General features: G+C 46.9%; 1 protein-coding gene across 5 annotated transcripts in view; it reads right to left on the bottom strand.

Moving 5' to 3' along the window:
* DGKD (diacylglycerol kinase delta) overlaps positions 1-22,810 on the bottom strand; it is a 222,413-nt gene that overhangs the window by 10,999 nt on the left and 188,604 nt on the right. For all 5 annotated transcript variants that reach the window (XM_063915850.1, XM_063915849.1, XM_063915848.1 and 2 more), the window contains 4 exons: positions 22,120-22,225; positions 19,722-19,814; positions 10,288-10,407; positions 7,848-7,962 (listed from right to left, as the gene is read on the bottom strand). In XM_063915850.1, coding sequence (XP_063771920.1) covers positions 7,848-7,962; positions 10,288-10,407; positions 19,722-19,814; positions 22,120-22,225 — 434 coding nt within the window. The remainder of the gene's footprint in view (positions 1-7,847; positions 7,963-10,287; positions 10,408-19,721; positions 19,815-22,119; positions 22,226-22,810) is intronic.

Raw genomic sequence — 22,810 nt, 5'->3', positions numbered from 1 at the left:
GCCATCCGGCTTCGGTACCACAAAAAGAGTGGAATAATACCCCTTCCCTTGTTGCAGAAGAGGTACCTTGACTATCACCTGCTGAGAGTACAGCTTGTGAATGGCTTCCAACACCGTCTCCCTTTCGGAGGGGGACGTTGGTAAAGCAGACCTCAGGAAACGGCGAGGTGGATCTGTCTCTAATTCCAACCTGTATCCCTGAGATATTATCTGCAGGATCCAGGGATCTACTTGCGAGTGAGCCCACTGCGCGCTGTAAATTTTGAGACGACCGCCCACCGTCCCCGAGTCCGCTTGAGAAGCCCCAGCGTCATGCTGAGGCTTTTGTAGAAGCCAGGGAGGGCTTCTGATCCTGGGAAGGAGCTGCGTGTTGCTGTCTCTTCCCTCGACCTTTGCCTCGTGGCACATATGAATAGCCCTTTGCTCTCTTATTTTTAAAGGAACGAAAGGGCTGCGGTTGAAAAGTCGGTGCCTTTTTCTGTTGGGGAGTGACTTGAGGTAGAAAGGTGGATTTCCCGGCTGTAGCCGTGGCCACCAAATCTGATAGACCGACTCCAAATAACTCCTCCCCCTTATACGGCAAAACTTCCATATGCCGTTTTGAATCCGCATCGCCTGTCCACTGTCGCGTCCATAAAGCTCTTCTGGCCGAAATGGACATAGCACTTACCCGTGATGCCAGTGTGCATATATCCCTCTGTGCATCACGCATATAAAGAAATGCATCCTTTATTTGTTCTAACGACAGTAAAATATTGTCCCTGTCCAGGGTATCAATATTTTCAATCAGGGATTCTGACCAAACTACCCCCGCACTGCCCATCCAGGCAGTTGCTACAGCTGGTCGTAGTATAACACCTGCATGTGTGTATATACTTTTTTGGATATTTTCCATCCTCCTATCTGATGGATCTTTAAGTGCGGCCGTCTCAGGAGAGGGTAACGCCACTTGTTTAGATAAGCGTGTTAGCGCCTTGTCCACCCTAGGAGGTGTTTCCCAGCGCTCCCTAACCTCTGGCGGGAAAGGGTATAATGCCAATAATTTCTTTGAAATTATCAGCTTTTTATCAGGGGCAACCCACGCTTCATTACACACGTCATTTAGTTCTTCTGATTCAGGAAAAACTATGGGTAGTTTTTTCATACCCCACATAATACCCTGTTTAGTGGTACCTGTAGTATCAGCTAAATGTAACGCCTCCTTCATTGCCAAAATCATATAACGTGTGGCCCTACTGGAAAATACGGTTGATTCGTCACCGTCACCACTGGAGTCATCGCCTGTGTCTGGGTCTGTGTCGACCGACTGAGGCAAAGGGCGTTTCACAGCCCCTGACGGTGTTTGAGTCGCCTGGACAGGCACTAATTGATTGTCCGGCCGTCTCATGTCGTCAAACGACTGCTTTAGCGTGTTGACACTATCCCGTAGTTCCATAAATAAAGGCATCCATTCTGGTGTCGACCCCCTAGGAGGTGACATCCCCATATTTGGCAATTGCTCCGCCTCCACACCAATATCGTCCTCATACATGTCGACACACACGTACCGACACACAGCAGACACACAGGGAATGCTCCTAATGAAGACAGGACCCACTAGCCCTTTGGGGAGACAGAGGGAGAGTTTGCCAGCACACACCAAAAGCGCTATATATATATCAGGGATAGCCTTATAATAAGTGCTCCCCTATAGCTGCTTTGTTATATAAAAATATCGCCATAAATTTGCCCCCCCTCTCTGTTTTACCCTGTTTCTGTAGTGCAGTGCAGGGGAGAGACCTGGGAGCCGTCCTGACCAGCGGAGCTGTGAGAGGAAATGGCGCCGTGTGCTGAGGAGATAGGCCCCGCCCCTTTTCCGGCGGGCTCGTCTCCCGCTATTTTGAGAAATCAGGCAGGGGTTAAATATCTCCATATAGCCTCTAGGGCTATATGTGAGGTATTTTTAGCCTTTATAGGTACTCATTTTGCCTCCCAGGGCGCCCCCCTCCCAGCGCCCTGCACCCTCAGTGACTGCCGTGTGAAGTGTGCTGAGAGGAAAATGGCGCACAGCTGCAGTGCTGTGCGCTACCTTTAGAAGACTGCAGGAGTCTTCAGCCGCCGATTCTGGACCTCTTCTGTCTTCAGCATCTGCAAGGGGGCCGGCGGCGCGGCTCCGGTGACCATCCAGGCTGTACCTGTGATCGTCCCTCTGGAGCTTGATGTCCAGTAGCCAAGAAGCCAATCCATCCTGCACGCAGGTGAGTTGACTCCTTCTCCCCTCAGTCCCTCGCTGCAGTGATCCTGTTGCCAGCAGGAATCACTGTAACATAAAAAACCTAGCTAAACTTTCTCTAAGCAGCTCTTTAGGAGAGCCACCTAGATTGCACCCTTCTCGGCCGGGCACAAAAATCTAACTGGAGTCTGGAGGAGGGTCATAGGGGGAGGAGCCAGTGCACACCACCTGATCGGAAAAGCTTTACTTTTTGTGCCCTGTCTCCTGCGGAGCCGCTATTCCCCATGGTCCTTTCAGGAACCCCAGCATCCACTAGGACGATAGAGAAATTTTTTTTTTTCTTTAATTTTTTATTAAGGTTAATTAAAGTAAAGTTATTGACCTGCTCCTTTTATATACGAAAAGGACAGGTAATTCCAGCCGGATCCAATACCTTCGCTTCCGTCATCTCCCAGTCTTTCTCTTCCTAGTTTAAAGGGTGAAAGCGCGGCGGGCTACCCTGGTACAGGGTTTTCAAAACAGCATGTCTAAGGCGGCAAAGACCTCCAAGACCTGTTATGTTTGTACGAAATGTAACAAGAAGAGCACGCGGGTTGGCAGCTCCGGGGTGTGCGACTCCTGCTTAAACAAGGACGCTCCACCTGGGAGCAGTGCTCTGGCCAAGGTATGGGAAGACAACCTTGCTAATAGAATCTCAATGGAGATGGCTGAGTCGCGCAAGCAACAATCAGAATGGGCTGCGGGATTCTCAAAGACGATGGAGGAATTCCTCATCAGGTTAACGCCGCCCGCACCCGCAGAAACGAGTGTGCGCAAAGCGGTTAAAAGAACTCTCCCTATGATACAAGAATCAGAGGAGGAAGAGGGTTTTCTTCCTGATACGGAGGAAGGTGAGTTATTGAACCTAACCTAGACGCCGACTTTCCAGAGGAGGACTCGGCAATCTCAGGTCTGGACTCCTTAATTGACGCGGTAAAAGAGATCCTAAGTTTTAAGGACGAGCAAATACGGGAGCCGGAGGATTTCGATTTGTTCGAATCCCAGAAGCCGCGTTCAGCAGTGTTTCCTATTCCTAAATCCCTCCGATCTCAGATAGAGGAGGCTTGGAAACAACCTGACAAACGGTTTCAATTTCCGAAACGGTTTCAAGTAACTTATCCCCTACCTAAGGGTATAATGGACAAGTGGGAGACTCCGCCGGTAGTGGATGCTTCCCTAGGAAGGTTGTCAAAAAAGACAATTTTACCAATTCCTAACGTAACTACTTTAAGGGATGCGTCAGACCGTAAAGTTGATACTGCGTTAAAGTCAATTTTTGTTGCAGCTGGTGCAGTGCAGAGACCTGCGATCGTCTGTGCTTGGGTCAACAAGGCCATGGGTGCATGGTCCGGGCGTATTGTACAAGCTATTGAGGAGGAAAATAGCTTAGAAGAGATTACCCAACTGGCGGAACACATTCGAGAATCTGCATCGTACTTGTGTCAAGCTTCTAAGGATATTAGCAGAATAGCATCGCGCATATCTGCATCGGCCATATCGGCTAGAAGGATTTTATGGCTCAGAGAATGGCAGGGAGACTAAGAGACCAAGAAGGCGGTGGAATCCATCCCCTTTGGGGGTGAAATGCTGTTCGGACCAGAATTAGACAAGTGGATTTCGCAGGCTACAGCGGGGAAGTCCACTTTTCTGCCTACTCCGTATACGAGAACCGCTCCACAAACTAGGAGAGGTTATTCTGGACCATCGTTTACTTCATTTAGATCACAGTCCTTTCGAGCCTGAGGTAGGGGTTTCGGTACACAAGCACGCGGGGGTAGAAGTAGAGGCCGCTCGCAAGCAGCAACCAGAAAGCAGGATAAACCTGCTGACAAGACCGTGGCATGACGGCCTCCCAGCTCACCTGGGGTCCCCCTTGGTGGGCGGCCGACTGGAAGGTTTTCAGGACATCTGGGCCAAAACCTCACCAGAGCTTTGGGTGAACAACTTAATCTCTCAGGGATACAAACTGGAATTTCAACAGAGGCCTCACAGTCAGTTTTTTACAACAGGATTGCCTCAGTGCCCTCAAAAAGCAAGGGCACTACGGGCAGCAATTCAAAAATTACTACAAGCAGAGGTCATTATTCCGGTTCCCGCTTCTCAGAGAGGAACGGGGTTCTATTCCAATCTTTTTGTCGTGCCAAAACCAGACGGGACGGTCAGACCAATTCTCAATTTAAAAGTTTTCAACCAGTTTTTAAGAGTCTACAGATTCAAGATGGAATCAATCCAATCGGTTATTGCAGGCTTAGAACCAAGCGAGTTCATGGTATCCATGGACATAAAGGATGCATATCTGCATATCCCAATCTGGACTCCTCACCAGGCTTACTTACGGTTCGCACTGGTGGCGGAGCACTACCAATTCCGGGCCTTGCCGTTCGGTCTAGCGTCAGCCCCAAGAATTTTCACAAAGATCATGGCGATCATGGTGGCAGGACTGAGACTGTTGGGGGTCACGATTATACCTTATCTGGACGATTTACTGATCAAAGCTCCATCTCAGAATCGACTGCTCAAGGATGTTCAGACATCCCATCAATTTCTAATTCAACATGGATGGATTGTCAATTTCAAAAAGTCCAACCTCATACCGACTCAACGGATTCAATTCCTCGGTCTCATCTTGGACACGGTCCTATTACGTGTGTTCCTACCAGAGAACAAGGTACAGGACCTACAGAGATTAGTGGCTCAGGTACTGAGGACGCAGACCGTTTCTCTGCACCTCCGTGTGCAACTTCTCGGGAAGATGGTGGCGTCGTTCGAAGCTCTCCAGTACGGCAGACTTCATTCACGACCATTCCAATTGAACCTCATTGCTCAGGGAGCAGGCTCACACTGGCTTCTCCATCGGAGAATTCGACTTCAACCACAAGTAAGGGTCTCCTTGATATGGTGGTCTTTACACAAGAACCTTACAGCCGGCAAGAAATGCGGCATTTGGGATTGGAAGATCTTGACGACGGACGCCAGTCTCAGAGGTTGGGGAGCCGTCCTAGACGACCATCAGTTTCAGGGACGATGGACGCTACAGGAAAGCAAATTACCCATAAATATCCTCGAACTAAGAGCAGTCTACAATGCCCTTCTCTTAGCAGAAGACCTAGTCATGAATCAAAACATCAGGATTCAGTCAGACAATGTCACGACGACGGCTTACATAAACCGTCAAGGAGGAACAAAGAGCAGGATGGCGTTAAAGGAGGCCACAAAGATCTTGTTGTGGGCAGAAAGATGAGACATCATTCTCTCCGCAGTGTTGATTCCAGGTGTGGAGAACTGGGAAGCAGATTACCTCAGTCGCCAGGACATGCATCCGGGGGAGTGGTGCCTTCATCCACGGATTTTCAACATGATTGTGAGAAGATGGGGTCTACCTCAGGTGGACCTAATGGCGTCTCGACAAAACCATCAACTGCCCAGATATGTGTCAAGAACTCGAGATCCAGCAGCAGAAGGAGTGGACGCATTGACACTTCCGTGGTGTTACAGAAAGGTTTACATATTTCCACCATTTCCACTCATACCCAGGGTTCTGAAAAGAGTAAAGCGGGAACGAGTGTGGGTTATTCTAATCGCACCAGATTGGCCCCGCAGGAGTTGGTACACCGACCTGCGAGGGTTACTGGCGGAGGATCCTTGGAGGTTACCTCAGAGAGAGGACCTGCTATCTCAGGGACCGTTCCTGCACCCCGACCTAAACAGGCTGCGTTTGACGGCGTGGCTATTGAAACCCGGATCTTAAGAGAAAGAGGGATCCCACGAACGGCCATTCCTACAATGATTGCCGCTAGGAAACCGGTCACAGCCAGGCACTACTACAGGATTTGGAGACGGTACATGGCTTGGTGTCAGGAACGGGGATGGAATTCATCAAACTTCCATTTATCGCGACTTCTACTGTTCCTTCAGGCCGGTCTAGAGGGAGGACTCAGATTGGGCTCTTTGAAGGTTCAAATTTCGGCTCTCTCCATCCTTTTTCAACAGCGGCTAGCATCCTTGCCAGAGATTCAAACCATTTTACAGGGGGTTCTGAGGATTCAACCCCCTTTTCGTCCTCCCACGGCACCATGGGACTTAGGTTTGGTGTTAGAATATTTGAAGTCACCGACTTTTGAGCCGTTGACAAGTACAGACCTGAAATATATTTCTTGGAAGGTCACGTTATTACTTGCCTTGGCTTCGGCTAGGCGGGTTTCTGAGTTGGGAGCCTTATCCTCTAAGAGTCCTTTCTTAGTTTTTCATGAGGATAGGGCGGAACTCCGTACAAGAGCAGACTTCCTTCCGAAGGTGGTGTCGGGTTTTCATGTAAACCAGCCAATAGTGGTCCCATCTTTCCAGGGTCTCACAGATGAGGACGTGTCATTGGATGTTGTCCGAGCTTTACGGGTATACGTACAGGTTACGTCATCTTTCAGAAAGTCGGACCATTTGTTTGTTCTTTATGATGGGCCAAAGAAGGGTTGGCCGGCCTCTAAGCAGACTTTATCCAGATGGATTAGACTTGCCATTCGGCAGGCTTATATTTCCTGTGGCAAACAGGTTCCGGTTTAGACGGGTGCTCATACTATCCGATCAGTGGGTGCCTCGTGGGCGGCTGCCAGAGGTGCTTCCACTACTCAACTTTGCAGAGCGGCGACGTGGTCTTCAGCCCACACGTTCGCAAGATTTTACAAGTTTGATACTTTTGCGTCCGGAGAATCTAAGTTCGGACGTTTAGTTTTGCAGGCCACCGACAGCACTCCCTCCCTGGGGGAAAACTTTGGGACGTCCCCTACTGTATAGGACTCCAGTGTCCCCTAGTGGATGAAAGAGAAAGGAGGATTTTGGTACTTACCGATAAATCCATTTCTCTGAATCCTCTAGGGGACACTGGACGCCCGCCTCGGTGCTGTCAAACCTGCTGTGTTCTAAGTTCTTGTTTTAAAACAGTTCGTATAAACAGCGTTCCTTTTTTTTTTTCCGGTTAAGAATTCTTGGCCGCTGTTTGATATGTTGTACGGTTCGGTTCCTCGCCATGTGCTATAGTGTCATATCCTATTCTCTCAGTCAAATTTTTCAAACTGAGGGAGGAGGGATGTGAAGGGGGAGGAGCCGGCTGTGCAGACAATGCTAATTTAGATTGTGCCACACCTCCGGTTCAAGGCTTCACACCCCTACTGTATAGGACTCCAGTGTCCCCTAGAGGATTCAGAGAAATGGATTTATCGGTAAGTACCAAAATCCTCCTTTTTGCAGTCACATCTCCTCTGTGTACATTGGCATTATCTTGTAGTTTTCTTACGTCACGTTACACATAAACCTTTCTAACTTACTACCACCAAAGGTCTAAGTTTAAGTAATTAAATGTTGGGTTATGAAAAAGTATATGTATATATGTAACAAGTGCATATACTGTATGAACAAGTATGTTTTTCTTGTCTGAATACCAATGTCCGTGCTATGGGTTACAACACTTTTTCCCCCGTGCACCTTTTTTTTCTTTTTCAAATATTCCCCCCCTTCTATATAACTGAGAATAACATTAGCTCTAAGTGTCTAGACTTCTAGCAACAGCTGTACTGTAAAGACTTTCTTTAAAACATGAATTTACCAGGCGGCCCTGTGCTGCTCCGGGTCTCTTTATTCTTAACGTTCTTCTCCTTCTTGAACTTGTTAACCAACCTAAACCGACTGCTGCGTCTAAGTTTGGAGTAATCTAGGGCACCCTGTGAAGAAGTAGGTTAAGTAATCATGCATGAGGAGTCTCCATTTTACTCACGTCTGTATAAAAGAAATGAAGGACTACAGAGGAATATGAAACAACAAAAAAAAGAAAACATAATTTATTGAAAAAGACATATGCATTCAGAAAGGAAAGACAGCTCTTATGCAACTCAGTGGTGAAACTGTGTATTTGAGAAGAACAGTGTAGCAGGCTTTGTCTACTGAATCTACTATACACGGGCATTTATGGAATGATGCTGCCAGCTTAGACTCTAAGGGGGAAGATCAATTGCAAGCGGGTTTTTTTTTTTGTTTTAAATGGGCACAGGGTTTTTCCCACAGCTGCTGAGTTTTGGTATTCAATTAGAAGACAGAAAATGGGATGCAGTGATTTTATTCTCGCTTCCCTCCAGAGCAAGTCTGATTTTTCTTAAAATCTTAATTTTTTGCAAAAAACACTGCGACTTGCTCTGGGATCCCGGCGGCACACCCCCTGTGAACTAATTAAGCAATTGGAAGATTATATTTACCTTAATTAGTCAGTAATTACTCTCCTTCCAAAGTGGGGTCTTCTTCCAACGTTGGGAGCCGGTCCTCTGTAGCAGCAGTGAGTATGCAGTGTGTGGGGTGTTTGTGAGTGTAAGTGTGCATAACTGTTTGTGTGTGTGAGTGAACACCAGTGTGTGTGACACCCCACCCTGCAGTGTAATCCCGCTGGAGCTGGATGCTGGGAGAACTACAGCTCCCAGTACCCCCGGAGCCTCTTAGTAGCCCCCTCCTGAGTGACAAGATGGAGGGAAGTCTACCGGGAGCCCAGGAGAGCACCGGACAGGTGAGGATAATTTTTTTTTTCTTCCACGTGCCGCAACCACTTTTCTTTTAATTGAATACCATGGATATCGGGAGTGCACATACCTGAGCTAATAAAAAATTGGGTGCGAGGTACGCAAGGGTCTTTACCTTGCTAAACATTGCTCCCAATTGAATTCCCCTTGGGAGATTCAATTGTTTGAGAGAATTAGCTCCTGTCTAAAGTGGCCAGCAGCTAATTCAATTATTGTAGGTGACAAGCCCCGAGGTCTGCACTTATGGTGGATTTCTGCTTGCACTCTCAGGTGGTCGCGAGAGCCGTGCGTGGCTTAACTTCAGTGTGCGTGGCACGGGAGAAGCCGTTAACCGTGGCTAATCCTGTGCATTAGGGTGTGAGAATACGCAAACTGGTCCTGCAACGCTGGTCGCGTAAACAAATGAATTAGCTCCCGGCCACTTTAGACAAGAGTTAATTCTTTGAAACAACTGAATCTCCCCCTAAGAGGTAGATTTACTAACGTCTCTAAACAGGGATCCAATCAGATTCTAGCTATCAAATTGTGTATTGCGACATAGAAAATGACAGAATCTGATTGGTTGCAATGGACACCACTTTTCATTTTAAGAAACTTTAGTAAATCTCCCCCTTAGTGACTGATGCAGAGTGAGGCACAAACTGGTTGTACTGAAAAAACCAGGGCATACACAATGAGTGTGTGTTCACCTTAATGCGGGATTTCAGCTGTGATCGAGATGCATAGTCCCCTGAAACTGGTACATTAATGCCTGCTTTACAGAAAAACACATCACAGACGCATAAGCCAGAGTTACTTGTATGTTTCAAACCACTTCCCTTATGTATAACAATGGCATTTAGTATTCTGCATTGTTTTAACTGCCAACGTCTCTCTAATAGGGATGTAGTTATGTGACACCTCTCCCTACATCCCACCCGCTGAGAATGCCGACTAGCAGGGACTATACTTACTCGTCAGGTTGCCACCGAGCCCGGAAGAGGCTTGTTGCGCTCGCCACCCGCCGGCGTTCCGCTGCCGGGATACCGGCAGAGGTATACTGACCGGCGGTCTCCTGACTGCCGGTCACACATACCCAACCACTCTAATATAGCAGAAAAACTATCCCATATCTTATGTATGCAATGAAATAAAAGAGCAATCCGTGTGAGTGGGGCATCACAAGCAGCCAATCAGACTTAGCTCGCTAGGGCCGACAATCTTCACCATTATATTGTCTACCCATGATCACCCGCAAATAAGCCATATATGGCCAGTGTCTTTCCAGGTATGCATGCATTTGTAATCACGTTAACATGCCCGTCTTCCAACAGAATACCCTGTCCCCAGTTGCCCATTTGTAAGTGGTGAAATGTTGGAAGTCTGCATGGGTGCGTATGTGTTTGCAGACAGTTCTGAGCTGCGATTGCCAATTTTGTCTTCCGTCATCTATTACAGTAGTTTTCTACTGAACTGAAATGCAATGGATGCAACATAGCTCACCTCTTCTTCCCCAGGCTCAGCGCTCTGACACAGCCATGGGATGTCAGCAAGTTTTCGCAACTCATCTTCTGTGTCACTGAGTAATGTCATCAGCTGCTCTTTCTGAGGAGGATCTAGCAGCTGCAGGAATATAATGAAGGAAATGTCTTACAAGTCAGGAAAAGGTAAAACAATCATCCATCATAAGCAGCCATAGGAGCAGTACCCCCAAAGTGCACTTCCTATCCATGTATTGTTCAGAAACACCTAGGCACTGACTGCAGGAATGGTGTCTCACCTCATGTTCCAGCCATTGTAATACACATTTGGATTTTTAGTGGCCACTACACTTACAGTAAAAGAAAAACTTTAATATTTAGGATTCTCATGCTTTGTTTAAATATGTGTATTAAATAAGAAATTCCATGAAAAAACACAGACATGGTGGGCTTCTTCTAAACTGCATAGAAAGGGTGGGCTTCTTCTTAACCGCAAAGACAGGGTGGGCATCTCCTTAACTGCAGAGACATGGTGGACTACTCCTGAACTGTAGAGACAGGGTGGGCTTCTCCTTAACTGCAGAGGCAGAGTGGTCTTCTCCTAAACTGCAGAGGCCTGGTGGGCTTCTCTTTTACTGAGGAGGGAGGGTGAGCTTATCCTAACCTGTAGAGACAGGGTGGGCTTCTCCTAACCCGCAAAGGTAGGGTGGGCTTTTCCTTAACTATAGAGGTATGGTGGGCTTCTCCTAAATTGCAAAAATAAGGTGGGCTTCTCCTAACCTTTAGAGTGAGGATGGGCTTCTTCTTAACCGCAGAGGCAGGGTGGACTTTTCATCCTAGAGGATGCTAGGGTCCATTTAGTACCATGGGGTATAGGCGGGTCCACTAGGAGCCATGGGCACGTTAAGAATTTGATAGTGTGGGCTGGCTCCTCCCTCTATGCCCTTCCTACCAGACTCAGTTTAGAAAATGTGCCCGGAGGAGCCGGTCACGCTGAAGGAAGCTCCTGAAGAGTTTTCTGCATTTATTTTCTATGTCTGTTATTTTCAGGCAGGGCTGGTTGGCACCAGCCTGACTGCTTCGTGGGACTTGGGGGGGGGGGGGAATGGCCCAACCTCTTGAAGGGTTAATGGTCCCGTTCCCAGCTGAGGACGCTGAGCTCCTGAGGGAACTATTCGCAAGCCCCACCACGGCGAGCGTACATTCCCGCAGCACGCCACCAACCCTAACAGAGCCAGAAGAATGAAGTGTGGCGAGTACTGAACCGGCGTCCCGGTTAGCGGGGCGCTGGCCATTATGGCGGCACAAGGGAACAGAGACGCACGGCTTCTAAACAGGGAGGAATGCGTCTCTAGACACAGTACACAGCTGCCTCTCAGTACACTGTACCCAGTACCCAAACTGGCAAACACAGCCTTAAAACAGTTCTGCTCCATTTTAAGCACAAAAATTACCTCAGCGAGTATAAAAAAAGTGTGAAGACCGCGCGCCATTGTAGGGGCGGGGCTTCACTATGAGAGGATCCAGCAGCTCACCAGCGCCATTTTCCCTCTGCAGTGGTCCCAGATGCTGACTGACAGGGACGCGCAGCTCCTCCGTTGTGACTCCAAATTACCTCAGCGGTACCAGGGGGTCATAGCAGGGAGGGAGTGACTATTAGTGTACTAAGGTGGTCATTCCGAGTTGTTCGCTAGCTGGTTTCGTTCGCAGCGCACCGATCAGGCAAAAAAACGGCACTTCTGCGCATGCGTATGGGGCGCAATGCGCACGCGCGACGTACTTTCACAAAAGCCGTTGTAGTTTCACACAAGGTCTAGCGACGCTTTTCAATCGCACTGCTGCCCGCAGAGTGATTGACAGGAAGTGGGTGTTTCTGGGTGGTAACTGACCGTTTTCGGGGAGTGTGTGTAAAAACGCAGGCGTGTCAGATAAAAACACAGGAGTGGCTGGGGAAACGTAGGCGTGGCTGGCCGAACGCAGGGCGTGTTCAGGACGTCAAAACAGGAACTAAATAGCCTGCAGTGATCACAAGCTAGGAGTAGGTCTCGAGCTGCTCAGAAAATGCACAATTTTTTTTTGTAGCAGCGCTGCGATCCTTTCGTTCGCTCTTCTGCTAAGCTAAGATACACTCCCAGAGGGTGGCGGCTTAGCGTTTGCACGGCTAGCGAGTGAACAACTCGGAATAAGAGCCTAAGTCCTCTATCAGGGTACTTAGTCTGTGACCCAGCTAAGCTTGGCATTAGCGGTAAGGACGCAGTGGGGGCTGGCTCCTAACAACTCTGTCTCTCCCTGAAGGGCTCTTTGTGGGTTACTTGTGCTTAACCTTTTCCTATGTGTGTGTGCTGTCACATTTACAAAGAGTGTGTTTCTTGTACACTAATGGGTACTCAGGGTTCACAGACTAGCGGGGCTGAATCGGAGTGGGTCAATTCTCTTAAAGGAATGATCTCCACTCTTTCTACAAAATGGTCCCGCAATGAGAAAGAGACGCAATACATAAAACAGGCCGTGGGTGAATGAAGAGAGACTCCCCAAAACGGCATCTCTATTCCCTCCCATTTGACCGCAAAAGCGATCTCTGGCCCATATACAGCAGTCTGACTCTGACGGGTCAGACATGGAGGAGGGGGAGGTGGACTCAGGGGGGGATGCTGCTCTGTCACAGGGAATTTAGGCTCTTATAGAGGCTATCAGAGATGTTCTGCAGATTCCTGAAAAGGTGTAAGAGGAGTGTGAGGAATCTTATTTTAATGTAAAAAAAGAAGTCCTCAGTCACTTTTCCTGCATCAAAGGAATTGAATACCCTGTTTGAAGAACCGTGGGTTAATCCTAATAAGAAATGTCAAATCCCTAAATTATTGCGCTCATCTTTTCCTTTTCCTCTGGAGGATAGGAAAAAATGGAAAAATCCACCGATAGTGGCCGCATCAGTCTGTAGGCTGTCACGTAAAATTGTATTGCCTGTTCCTGGTGCAGCCTCCTTGAATGACAGGGATGATCGTAAAATTGAGACTACACTCAAATCATTGTACACAGCTGCTGAGGTGGCCCAAAGACCCACTCTATTGTATGTGCGTGGATCACTAAAGCCATTGCTAAATGGTTAGGTAACCTAATTGAGGGGTTCGATTCCTTATCTAGGGGGGATGTTGACTTACTCCTGCAGCATATATAGGACTCTGAGAACTTTATGGTGGAAGCCATAAAGGAAATAGGCGTGCTTAACGCACGTACCACCGCTATGGCAGTGTCGGCACGCAGGGGCTTGTGGCTATGCCAGTGGACTGCTGACGCGGACTCCAGGAAAGGCGTGGAAAGCCTACCATTCACAGGAGAGTATACTAATTAATGTTCTATACAAACCATTAAAGGAGCGCTGTTTACAGATAAAAAATCATTTATTAATAAATATGGTGGAAAAACCACCTAGATAATAAAGTGAATTTAGGAAAAACACACAGTGCAAATATAGTTGCATATACGATAATCACATACACAATTGGCAGTAAATTAGCTATGATCGGCCTAAACGCCAAATTGATGTAAAAGTCCACAGTATGTTAGGCTGGTATCATCCGTACTGATAAGGCGTATGAAAAAATGTTTCAGCAGGTTAAAAAACTGTTGCTAGAATTTATAGGCAGTGAGGTTTTAGTGTTTGCTATATCTCACCCCTCACATTCAGGACCGTTCTCACCCGTAGTAATAATGCTGATTCCCGTCTATAGCAATTAGCGGAGGTGACTCACGGCAGCCGTCAGCGGCTATAACAGATTGTCCAGCAGCGGAATCGTGGTTACTGCATAACACCTCAGCAGAACGGGGCTTTTCAAGCACAGCAAGAGGAGTGTGATTGCGGTGTGTCCGGTTAATGGAGGTGGTGAAAAAAGCGTCTCAATCGCTCAATATCAGTAGCGGAAGGTCCATAAAGTCTCCAGCAGTGGACAAGTTTGTACGGTGACCCTCTACGCGTTTCTCCGCCCACAACACCGGCGGTTTCTTCAGGAAGTGTGAACACCGCAATCACACTCCTCTTGCTGTGCTTGAAAAGCCCCGTTCTGCTGAGGTGTTATGCAGTAACCACGATTCCGCTGCTGGACAATCTGTTATAGCCGCTGACGGCTGCCGTGAGTCACCTCCGCTAATTGCTATAGACGGGAATCAGCATTATTACTACGGGTGAGAACGATCCTGAATGTGAGGGGTGAGATATAGCAAACACTAAAACCTCACTGCCTATAAATTCTAGCAACAGTTTTTTAACCTGCTGAAACATTTTTTCATACGCCTTATCAGTACGGATGATACCAGCCTAACATACTGTGGACTTTTACATCAATTTGGCGTTTAGGCCGATCATAGCTAATTTACTGCCAATTGTGTATGTGATTATCGTATATGCAACTATATTTGCACTGTGTGTTTTTCCTAAATTCACTTTATTATCTAGGTGGTTTTTCCACCATATTTATTAATAAATGATTTTTTATCTGTAAACAGCGCTCCTTTAATGGTTTGTATAGAACATTAATTAGTATATTCTTGTAATTGGCATCCAGGTGCCCTTTAGGAGCTGCTATCATATTTTATTAATTAATTGTTAATCAGGTGTGCTTTTTAAACTCTTGATAATCCTAGCGCCCGATATATAGGAATATATATTCCTCATTCACAGGAGAGGCCTTGTTTGGAGATGAATTAGACAAATGGATCTCCACAGCTACTGTGGGTAAGTCTACGTATCTTCCTTCTGCAGTCCCCTCAACCAAGAAGACTTATTCAGCTTCTACGTTACAGTCCTTTCGGACAGCCAAGTTCAAGGGCAAATCCAGAGCTGCTTCTACGTCCTCCAGCGGTGCAAGAGGTAAACCACGCAAACCACGCAAACCACGCAAACTCAGGAACAGAGATCAGGCTTTGCTTCCTCAAAGACTTCAGTATGACGGTGGACCGCAATGCCTGGAAGGCCGACTAAAATTCTTCAGTCAGATCTGGTCAAAATCGTGCCAGGATCCCTGAGTCATATATCTTATTTCCCAGGGCTACAGAGTGGAGTACCAAAAGCTCCCACTTCACAGATTCTTCAAATCAGGCTTGCCAGCTTCACAAGAGGCAAGTATAACTTTACAGCATGCCATCCAAAAACTGGTACAGACTCAGGTCATTGTTCCAGTTCCACCTCATCTATTAAACAAGGGGTACTATTCCAACTTGTTCGTAGTACCAAAGCCGGACGGTACTTACGAGTGTTCAAATTCAAGATGGAGTCTCTGAGAGCGGTGATCTCAGGTCTGGAGGAGGGGGAATTCCTAGTGTCTCTGGATATCAAGGATGCATACCTTCATATTCCGATCTGGCTGCCTCATCAGGCTTATCTCAGGTTTGTACTGCATGACTGTCACTACCAGTTCCAGGCCTTGCCATTTCGTCTCTTCACGGCACCGAGGGTGTTCACCAAGGTGATGGCAGAGATGATGTTTCTACTCCGCAAACAGGGAGTGAACATAATTCCGTACCTGGATGATCTCCTGATAAAAGCGCCGTCCAGGGAAAGGTTGCTGGACAGCATTCCTCTCTCAACCAAACTCCTCAAGGAGCATGGGTGGATTCTGAACCTTCCGAAATCTCACCTAGAGCCAACACGGAGGCTCCCATTCCTGGGAATGATACTGGACACGGAGTCACAAAAGGTGTTCCTTCCGTTGGAAAAGGCATTGGCAATCCAATCGATGGTTTGGGATGTCCTGAAGCCAACCCGGGTGTCGGTGCATCTGTGCATTCGCCTTCTGGGGAAAATGGTGGCCTCTTACGCTGCACTTCAAAATGGAAGGTTTCACGGAAGACCCTTCCAGCTCGATCTGTTGGACAAATGGTCCGGATCGCATCTTCACATGCACCAGAGGATCCGTCTGTCGCCAAAGGCCAGGATCTCCCTTCAGTGGTGGCTACAGTCTTCTCACCTCGTCGCAGGACGGAGGTTCGGAATTCAGAACTGGATTCTGTTAACCACAGACGCAAGCCTCAGAGATTGGGGAGCAGTCACTCAGGGGGTGCAGTTTCAGGGAAGATGGTCAAGTCAGGAAGTCATCCTTCCAATCAACATTCTGGAACTCAGGGCCATATACAACGCCCTTCTGAAGCCTCACATCTTCTTCAAGATCAGGCAATTCAGGTCCAGTCGGACAATGTGACGGCAGTAGCGTACATAAACCGACAGGCGGAACGAAAAGCAAAGCAGCAATGTCAGAGGTGTCAAGAATTCTCCTCTGGGCAGAAAGAAACGCTGTGGGGTTGTCAGCGGTCTTCATTCCAGGAGTAGACAACTGGGAAGCAGACTTCCTCAGCAGACACGACCTGCACCTGGGGGAGTGGGGCCTTCACCCGGAAGTGTTCAGGTGCTTGACAAGTCGATGGGGATATCCACAGATCGACATGATTGCCTCTCATCTCAACAAGAAGCTCAGGCGGTATTGTTCCAGGTCGAGAGACCCACAGGCGGTGGCGATAGACGCCCTGACAACTCCATGGGTCTATCAGATGGTGTACGTGTTTCCTCCACTTCCTCTGATCTCAAGAATTCTAAAACTAATAAAAAGGGAAAAGGTTCAAGCAATGCTCATTGCTCTGGACTGGCCAAGAAGGGACTGGTACGTGGACCTTCTGGAGATGCTCCTCGAATATCCATGGCCTCTACCTCTTCGCCAGGATCTTCTGCAACAGGACCAGTTCGTCTATCACGACTTACTGCGACTAAGTTTGATGGCATGGAAGTTGAACGGCTGATTCTAGCCAGGAGAGGGATCCCTGACAAGGTTATCCTGACTATGATCCAAGCCAGGAAGGGGGTAACGTCTAAGCATTACCATTGTATTTGGAAGAAATACGTCTCTTGGTGTGAGAGCAGAAATTATTCTGCGGTGGAATTTCACCTGGGACGTTTCCTGTTTTTTCTGCAGGCAGGCGTGGATGTGGGCCTGCGTCTGGGCTCCATATTTTGTCCTTGTCCATTTTGTTTCAGAAACAATTGGCTTCTCTCCCTGAGATTCAGACGTTCTTGAAAGGTGTTCTGCACATCTATCCTCCTTTGTGCCTCCCCACGGCACCTTGGGATCTCAATGTGGTGCTGCAGTTCCTCCAATCAGACTGGTTTGAACCGTTACAGGAGGTGGATGGAAAACATGGAACATGGAAAACCGTCACATTGTTGGCCTTGGCTTCAGCAAGATGTGTGTCGGAGCTGGGGGCTTTGTCTCACAAAAGTCCCTATTTAATTTTCTATAAGGACAGAGCTGAACTCAGAACTCGTCAGCAATTTCTTCCTAAAGTGGTGTCCACATTTCACATCAACCAACCTATTGTGGTTCACCGACACCTCTGCTACTTCAAAGTCTTTGGATGTTGTGAGCGCTTTGAATGTGTATGTGAAAATAACAGCATGTCACAGAAAGACGGACTCGCTGTTTGTTCTTTATGATCTCAATACGATTGGGTGTCCTGCTTCAAAGCAGACAATTGCACGCTAGATCAGACTTATTATCCAGAATGCTTATTCCACGGCATGTTTGCCGGTTCCAAAATCTGTACAGGCCCACTCTACTAAGTCGGTGGGTTCTTCCTGGGTGGCTGCCCGGGGTGTCTCGGCTTTACAGCTCTGCTGAGCAGCTACTTGGTCAGGTTCAAACACGTTTGCTAAGTTCTACAAGTTTGATACTTTGGCCTCTGAGGACCTTCAGTTTGGTCAATCAGCTCTGCAGGAACCTCAGCACTCTCTCACCCATTTTGGGAGCTTTGGTACATCTCCATGGTACTAAATGGACCCCAGTATCCTCTAGGGCGTAAGAGAAAATAGGATTTTAATTACCTACAGGTAAATCCTTTGCTCGTAGTCTGTAGGGGATACTGGGCGCCCGCCCAATGCTTTGTTCTTTCTGCACTGTTACTTGGTTAAGTAATGTTGGTTCAGCCGTTGCTGTTCCTGTTTCAAGTTTGGTTAGCTTGGTTTTCCTCTTATTGTGTGTGCTGGTTCAGAATCTCACCACTATCTTTATCTATCCTTCTCTCAAAGTATGCCAGTCTCCTCCTGGACAGTTTCCTAGACTGAGTCTGGTAGGAGGGGCATAGAGGGAGGAGCCAGCCTACACTATCAAATTCTTAAAGTGCCCATAGCTCCTAGTGGACCCGTCTATACCCCATGGTACTAAATGGACCCCAGTATCCTCTACGGACTACGAGAAAAGGATTTACCGGTAGATAATTAAAATCCTATTTTTGTAAACTGCAGAGACCTGGTGGACTTTTTGTAAACTGCAGAGACCTGGTGGGCTTCTCCTTAACTGCAGAGGCATGGTGTGCTACTCCTTAACTGCAGAGGCAGAGTGGGCTTCTCCTTAACTGCAGAGGCAGAGTGGGCTTCTCCTAAACTGCAGAGGCAAGATGGGCTTCTCTTTAACTGCAGAGGGAGGGTGGGCTTATTTTAACCTGCAGAGACAGGGTGGGCTTCTCCTAACCTGCAAAGGTAGGGTGGGCTTCTTCTAAACTGTAGAGGTAGGGTGGGCGTCTCCTAACCTGCAGAGAGAGATAGAGTGGGTCTCTTATAACCTACAGAGAGTGAGTCACTCATAACCTACAGAGAGAGAAAGCGTATGGGTCTCTCATAACCTACAGAGAGAGAGAGTGGGTCTCTCATAACCTGCAGAGAGAGAAAGAGAGAGTGGGTCTCTCATAATCTAGAGAGAGTGGGTCTCTCATAACCTAGAGTGTGAGGATGGGTCTCTCATAACCTGAGGAGAGAGGGTTGGTTTCTCATAACCTACAGAGAGATAGTAGGTCTCTCATAATCTACAGAGAGAGAGTTGGTCTCTCATAATCTACAGAGAGAGAGTTGGTCTCTCATAATCTACAGAGAGAGAGAGAGTTGGTCTCTCATAATCTACAGAGAGAGAGTTGGTCTCTCATAACCTACAGAGAGAGTGGGCCTCTCAGAACCTACAGTGAGAGAGTTGGTCTCTCATAATTTACAGAGAAAGAGTGGGTCTCCCATAATCTGGAGAGAGTGGGTCTCTCATAACCTAGAGATAGAGAGTGGGTTTCTCATAACCTGAGAAGAGAGGGTCGGTCTGTGATAACTGCAGAGAGTGGGTGGATTTCATCTTGTATCGCTATACTTTTTAGGATGATCTCTATCAGTTTTACTAGCAATACAGCATTGTTCTTACCTCCTGTATGCAATAGTGCTGTGTTTGGGCATACCCTAGTTCCCCTAGTATTACAGGAATATAGTAACAACTTCTGTGGCCCAACAAGCAGTTAACAGTAACATAAAGCGTCTCTAAAAAAAAGTAGTATGGGGATAAACATTTACTTCACTTAAGACTTAATTGTAATAAATAGGACCAACTTCACAATAATTGGGCAGCATAATGGAGCCTTATCCATGTACATTTTGTCATTACCCACCAAAGCCATCTTCCCTGTGAGCAGTAGCTCTGTCTCATTCAGTAATGCGCGGACATTTGTCACCATTTCCATAACATGACTGCAGCACAGACCCTGCAACATGACAGAGAATTGGAAATCATTAGATATATCAGACAACATACAATCCTAAATTGTGCAACAAATGATTTCTTTCAGAAGTGGGTGAGAGTCCCGGGCGGGAATGGTGAACAGAACAAAAGTCTCTGTCAGCACCATGCCGCAGGGACTGGTGGGGATCCTTGGCAAGTGCCATACCCAATCAGCGCAGCACTTTCTCATCGGCGGGATAGCTGTATTCTGGTAATCTTAAAGCGCAGACAGAACTCAGAGGCCTGCAATACTCTCCCTCTCTACACTCAATCTTGCAGGTTCGCTCTCATTTCTGGTGGATTGTGTGTTATATTTGTGTCCTTATACTCATATCAAAATTGCCGTGGTCAGACTGGGAAGCACAGGTATAGCCTGTCAGTATGACCGCTATTAACTGTGTAGGGAGTTATACAAAGCAAACTCCATAATATCCTCCTATTTCACCTTGGGATGTGAGTCTGCTCTTTGTGGCTTTACAACATCCTCCTCCACTATCTGGCGGAGATGACGTTTTTTATGGGAAAAGTGGTGTCCCTGTTGATTATTCCCACATCATAGAGTATAAGAGCTTGGGCATGTTTTGTAGTTCTCCATATATATTTCATACACACACTAAGGGGGGAATTCAAACGTTTGGAAAGTCGGCTGGGTGTCTGTTTTTTCCTGTTTATTAGATAGGAAAAACAGACGGGTGGTCTTCTGTATGCTCAGTATACCGGCGCCGGGAGCCCGACAGCCGGCATACCGACACTTATTTTCCCTCGTGGGGGTCCACGACCCCCGTAGAGGGAGAATAAAATAGTGTGGCGCGCGTAGCGTGGCGAGCGCAGCGAGCCCGCAAGGGGCTCATTTGCGCTCGCTACACTGTCGGTAAGCCGGCGGTCGGCCTCCCGGCGCCGGTATGCTGGTCGCCGGGAGCCCGACCGCCGGCCAGCCGTAGTGAACCCAAACAGACACCCAACTGACTTTTCAAACAATTGAATATCCCCCTAAGGGTGAAATGTAATAGCCTGCAACGTTGAGATCCGGGTGAGTTTTAAAGTGGCAATCATTTAAACGCTACAGCAACCTGGGTTTGTCTTTCAAATAATTGTCACTTTAAAACATTAAGCAGATGCGCCAAATTCTCGTAAGTTGCTGCAAGTCACAAGCTATAATATTTCCTCCAAATTTCTTTAAGCCTAAAGTGGTGTAAAATTCCCCTTACATTAGGATGTTTGTATGCTTTGACCCCAAACTGTGGGTTACCATTAGATTATAGATGTTGTTTGGACTTTAAAAATGTATCTGAAGAGGATTCTTAAAATTCAGAAGACTGCTTACCTGACATTGAACAGGGGGTCCAGAAGTTCTATGGGAAGTGGCACTTATTTATTGCCATACTGGATTCCCCCTCACAGTCAAAAAAATTCAAACTGTTTGAATCTACTACCTGGTACCTGCACCGCCAATTGGACCTCTCGCTGTGATCTTATGACATATTAGATTGAGTGGGTCAGACTTGTCCTATCATATAGGGGGGGTAGTAGTGAATTTATTTTATTTCTAGAACTGTGTACTTTTTCGGCTGTGTTTTTCTGAGGTGATTCTATGTATAGTCCTGGCAGCTTTCTGGTTCCATCACCGTCTGAGTTATCCTACCCCTCTATCACATTTTCTCCCTACCTCCTTTGTAATTGTTTGTGTTGTATTTTTGTATTCGTGTAAGAATGGGGGGTGGTCTATATACTGTATACCATTGGAAGCATGCTCTTCAGCAGTGGATTTACTACTTTTTCTATATTACATAGGTCTTTCCACTGCTGGCTATTATATGTTGGGGAATATAACCCATGCTTGGGTTTGTATACACCTTATTTCTGTGATTGTACCAAATCTTACCTTTGTAATATTAATAAAAAGTGTTTAAAATAAAAATAAAATTCAAAAGACGGATGATCTTTTGATCCTTTGACTCCCAACCTGCCACTTCCCCGTTTGCTCTGACACTGGCCAACAAAGAGGTTGGTCACTGTCAGAGCATACAATTGCAAAATGTTACTTCTGTAACTGATGTTATCCGATGTGTTACAAGGGAGGACACAAGAACAGCGGAATATCACAAAGCAGTCCACAAGAATGGAGTGCAGGCCACATACACTACACTACAGCCGTCACCACCGCAATCACAAAGCTAGGCAAATTTAGTCAGGAAGAACCATACTGGCTGACAGCAGCTGTGTAAACGTTACAGTACTGTACCAGAAGCAAATCGACAAGAGCGCAAGAGCCCACAATGAGACATTACCTCAGAGTTCTTGCTGTAGACCTTCTCCATGGACTTTGAGCTTGCATTGACAGCATGAGCCAACTCCTGCTCCATGCACTGGTGGGAAACGGCTATTTCTTTAATGCTGCAAACACAGTGACAAGTACATTTCTTTCACTGCATTTACTTTTGTTTACTAAAGAAACAATGTATCTCACAATCAAAGTGTAGATTATAAAGATATTCAGGTTAGTAAGGTCTGAGACCATATACTGTACATGTTTTAAGAGAAAGCACAGAACTACAAAATACAATAACCATACTTATTCTCAACACCACTTGTTAGTTACTGTTAATTTCTGCTAATGATGAAGTCGCCCGTAGAAGAAATGCGTTAGCCTGGCTATACCCCATCACCTATCCTAAGCAAGGTAGATTACTGCCATTTGGACCGTCACAATATTGGTCTATATCACCTCCATTCTGGATTTTTGTTGAGTCTGTCAGTGACTGTGATTGGGCCAATCCATTTGTGACTCCGTCGCTAACTAATTCCAGAACATTGTGAGAACTGGTAATATCTATTATACATTATTCAAACAAGACATATTGAACTGTGCAGCATTGTCCTGCTAATGGCTACAGTTCAAACCTTTGCTCTGAAGCGTGTAGCATTGTCCTGCCTATGACTATAGTCCCAACTTTTGTTCTGAGCTGTGCAACATTGTCC

This window comes from Pseudophryne corroboree, chromosome 4, assembly GCF_028390025.1.
Source record: "Pseudophryne corroboree isolate aPseCor3 chromosome 4, aPseCor3.hap2, whole genome shotgun sequence".
NCBI lineage: Eukaryota > Metazoa > Chordata > Amphibia > Anura > Myobatrachidae > Pseudophryne > Pseudophryne corroboree.
The sequence above is the reverse complement of the archived record's forward strand: the minus strand, read 5'-3'. Positions and strand labels throughout refer to the sequence as shown.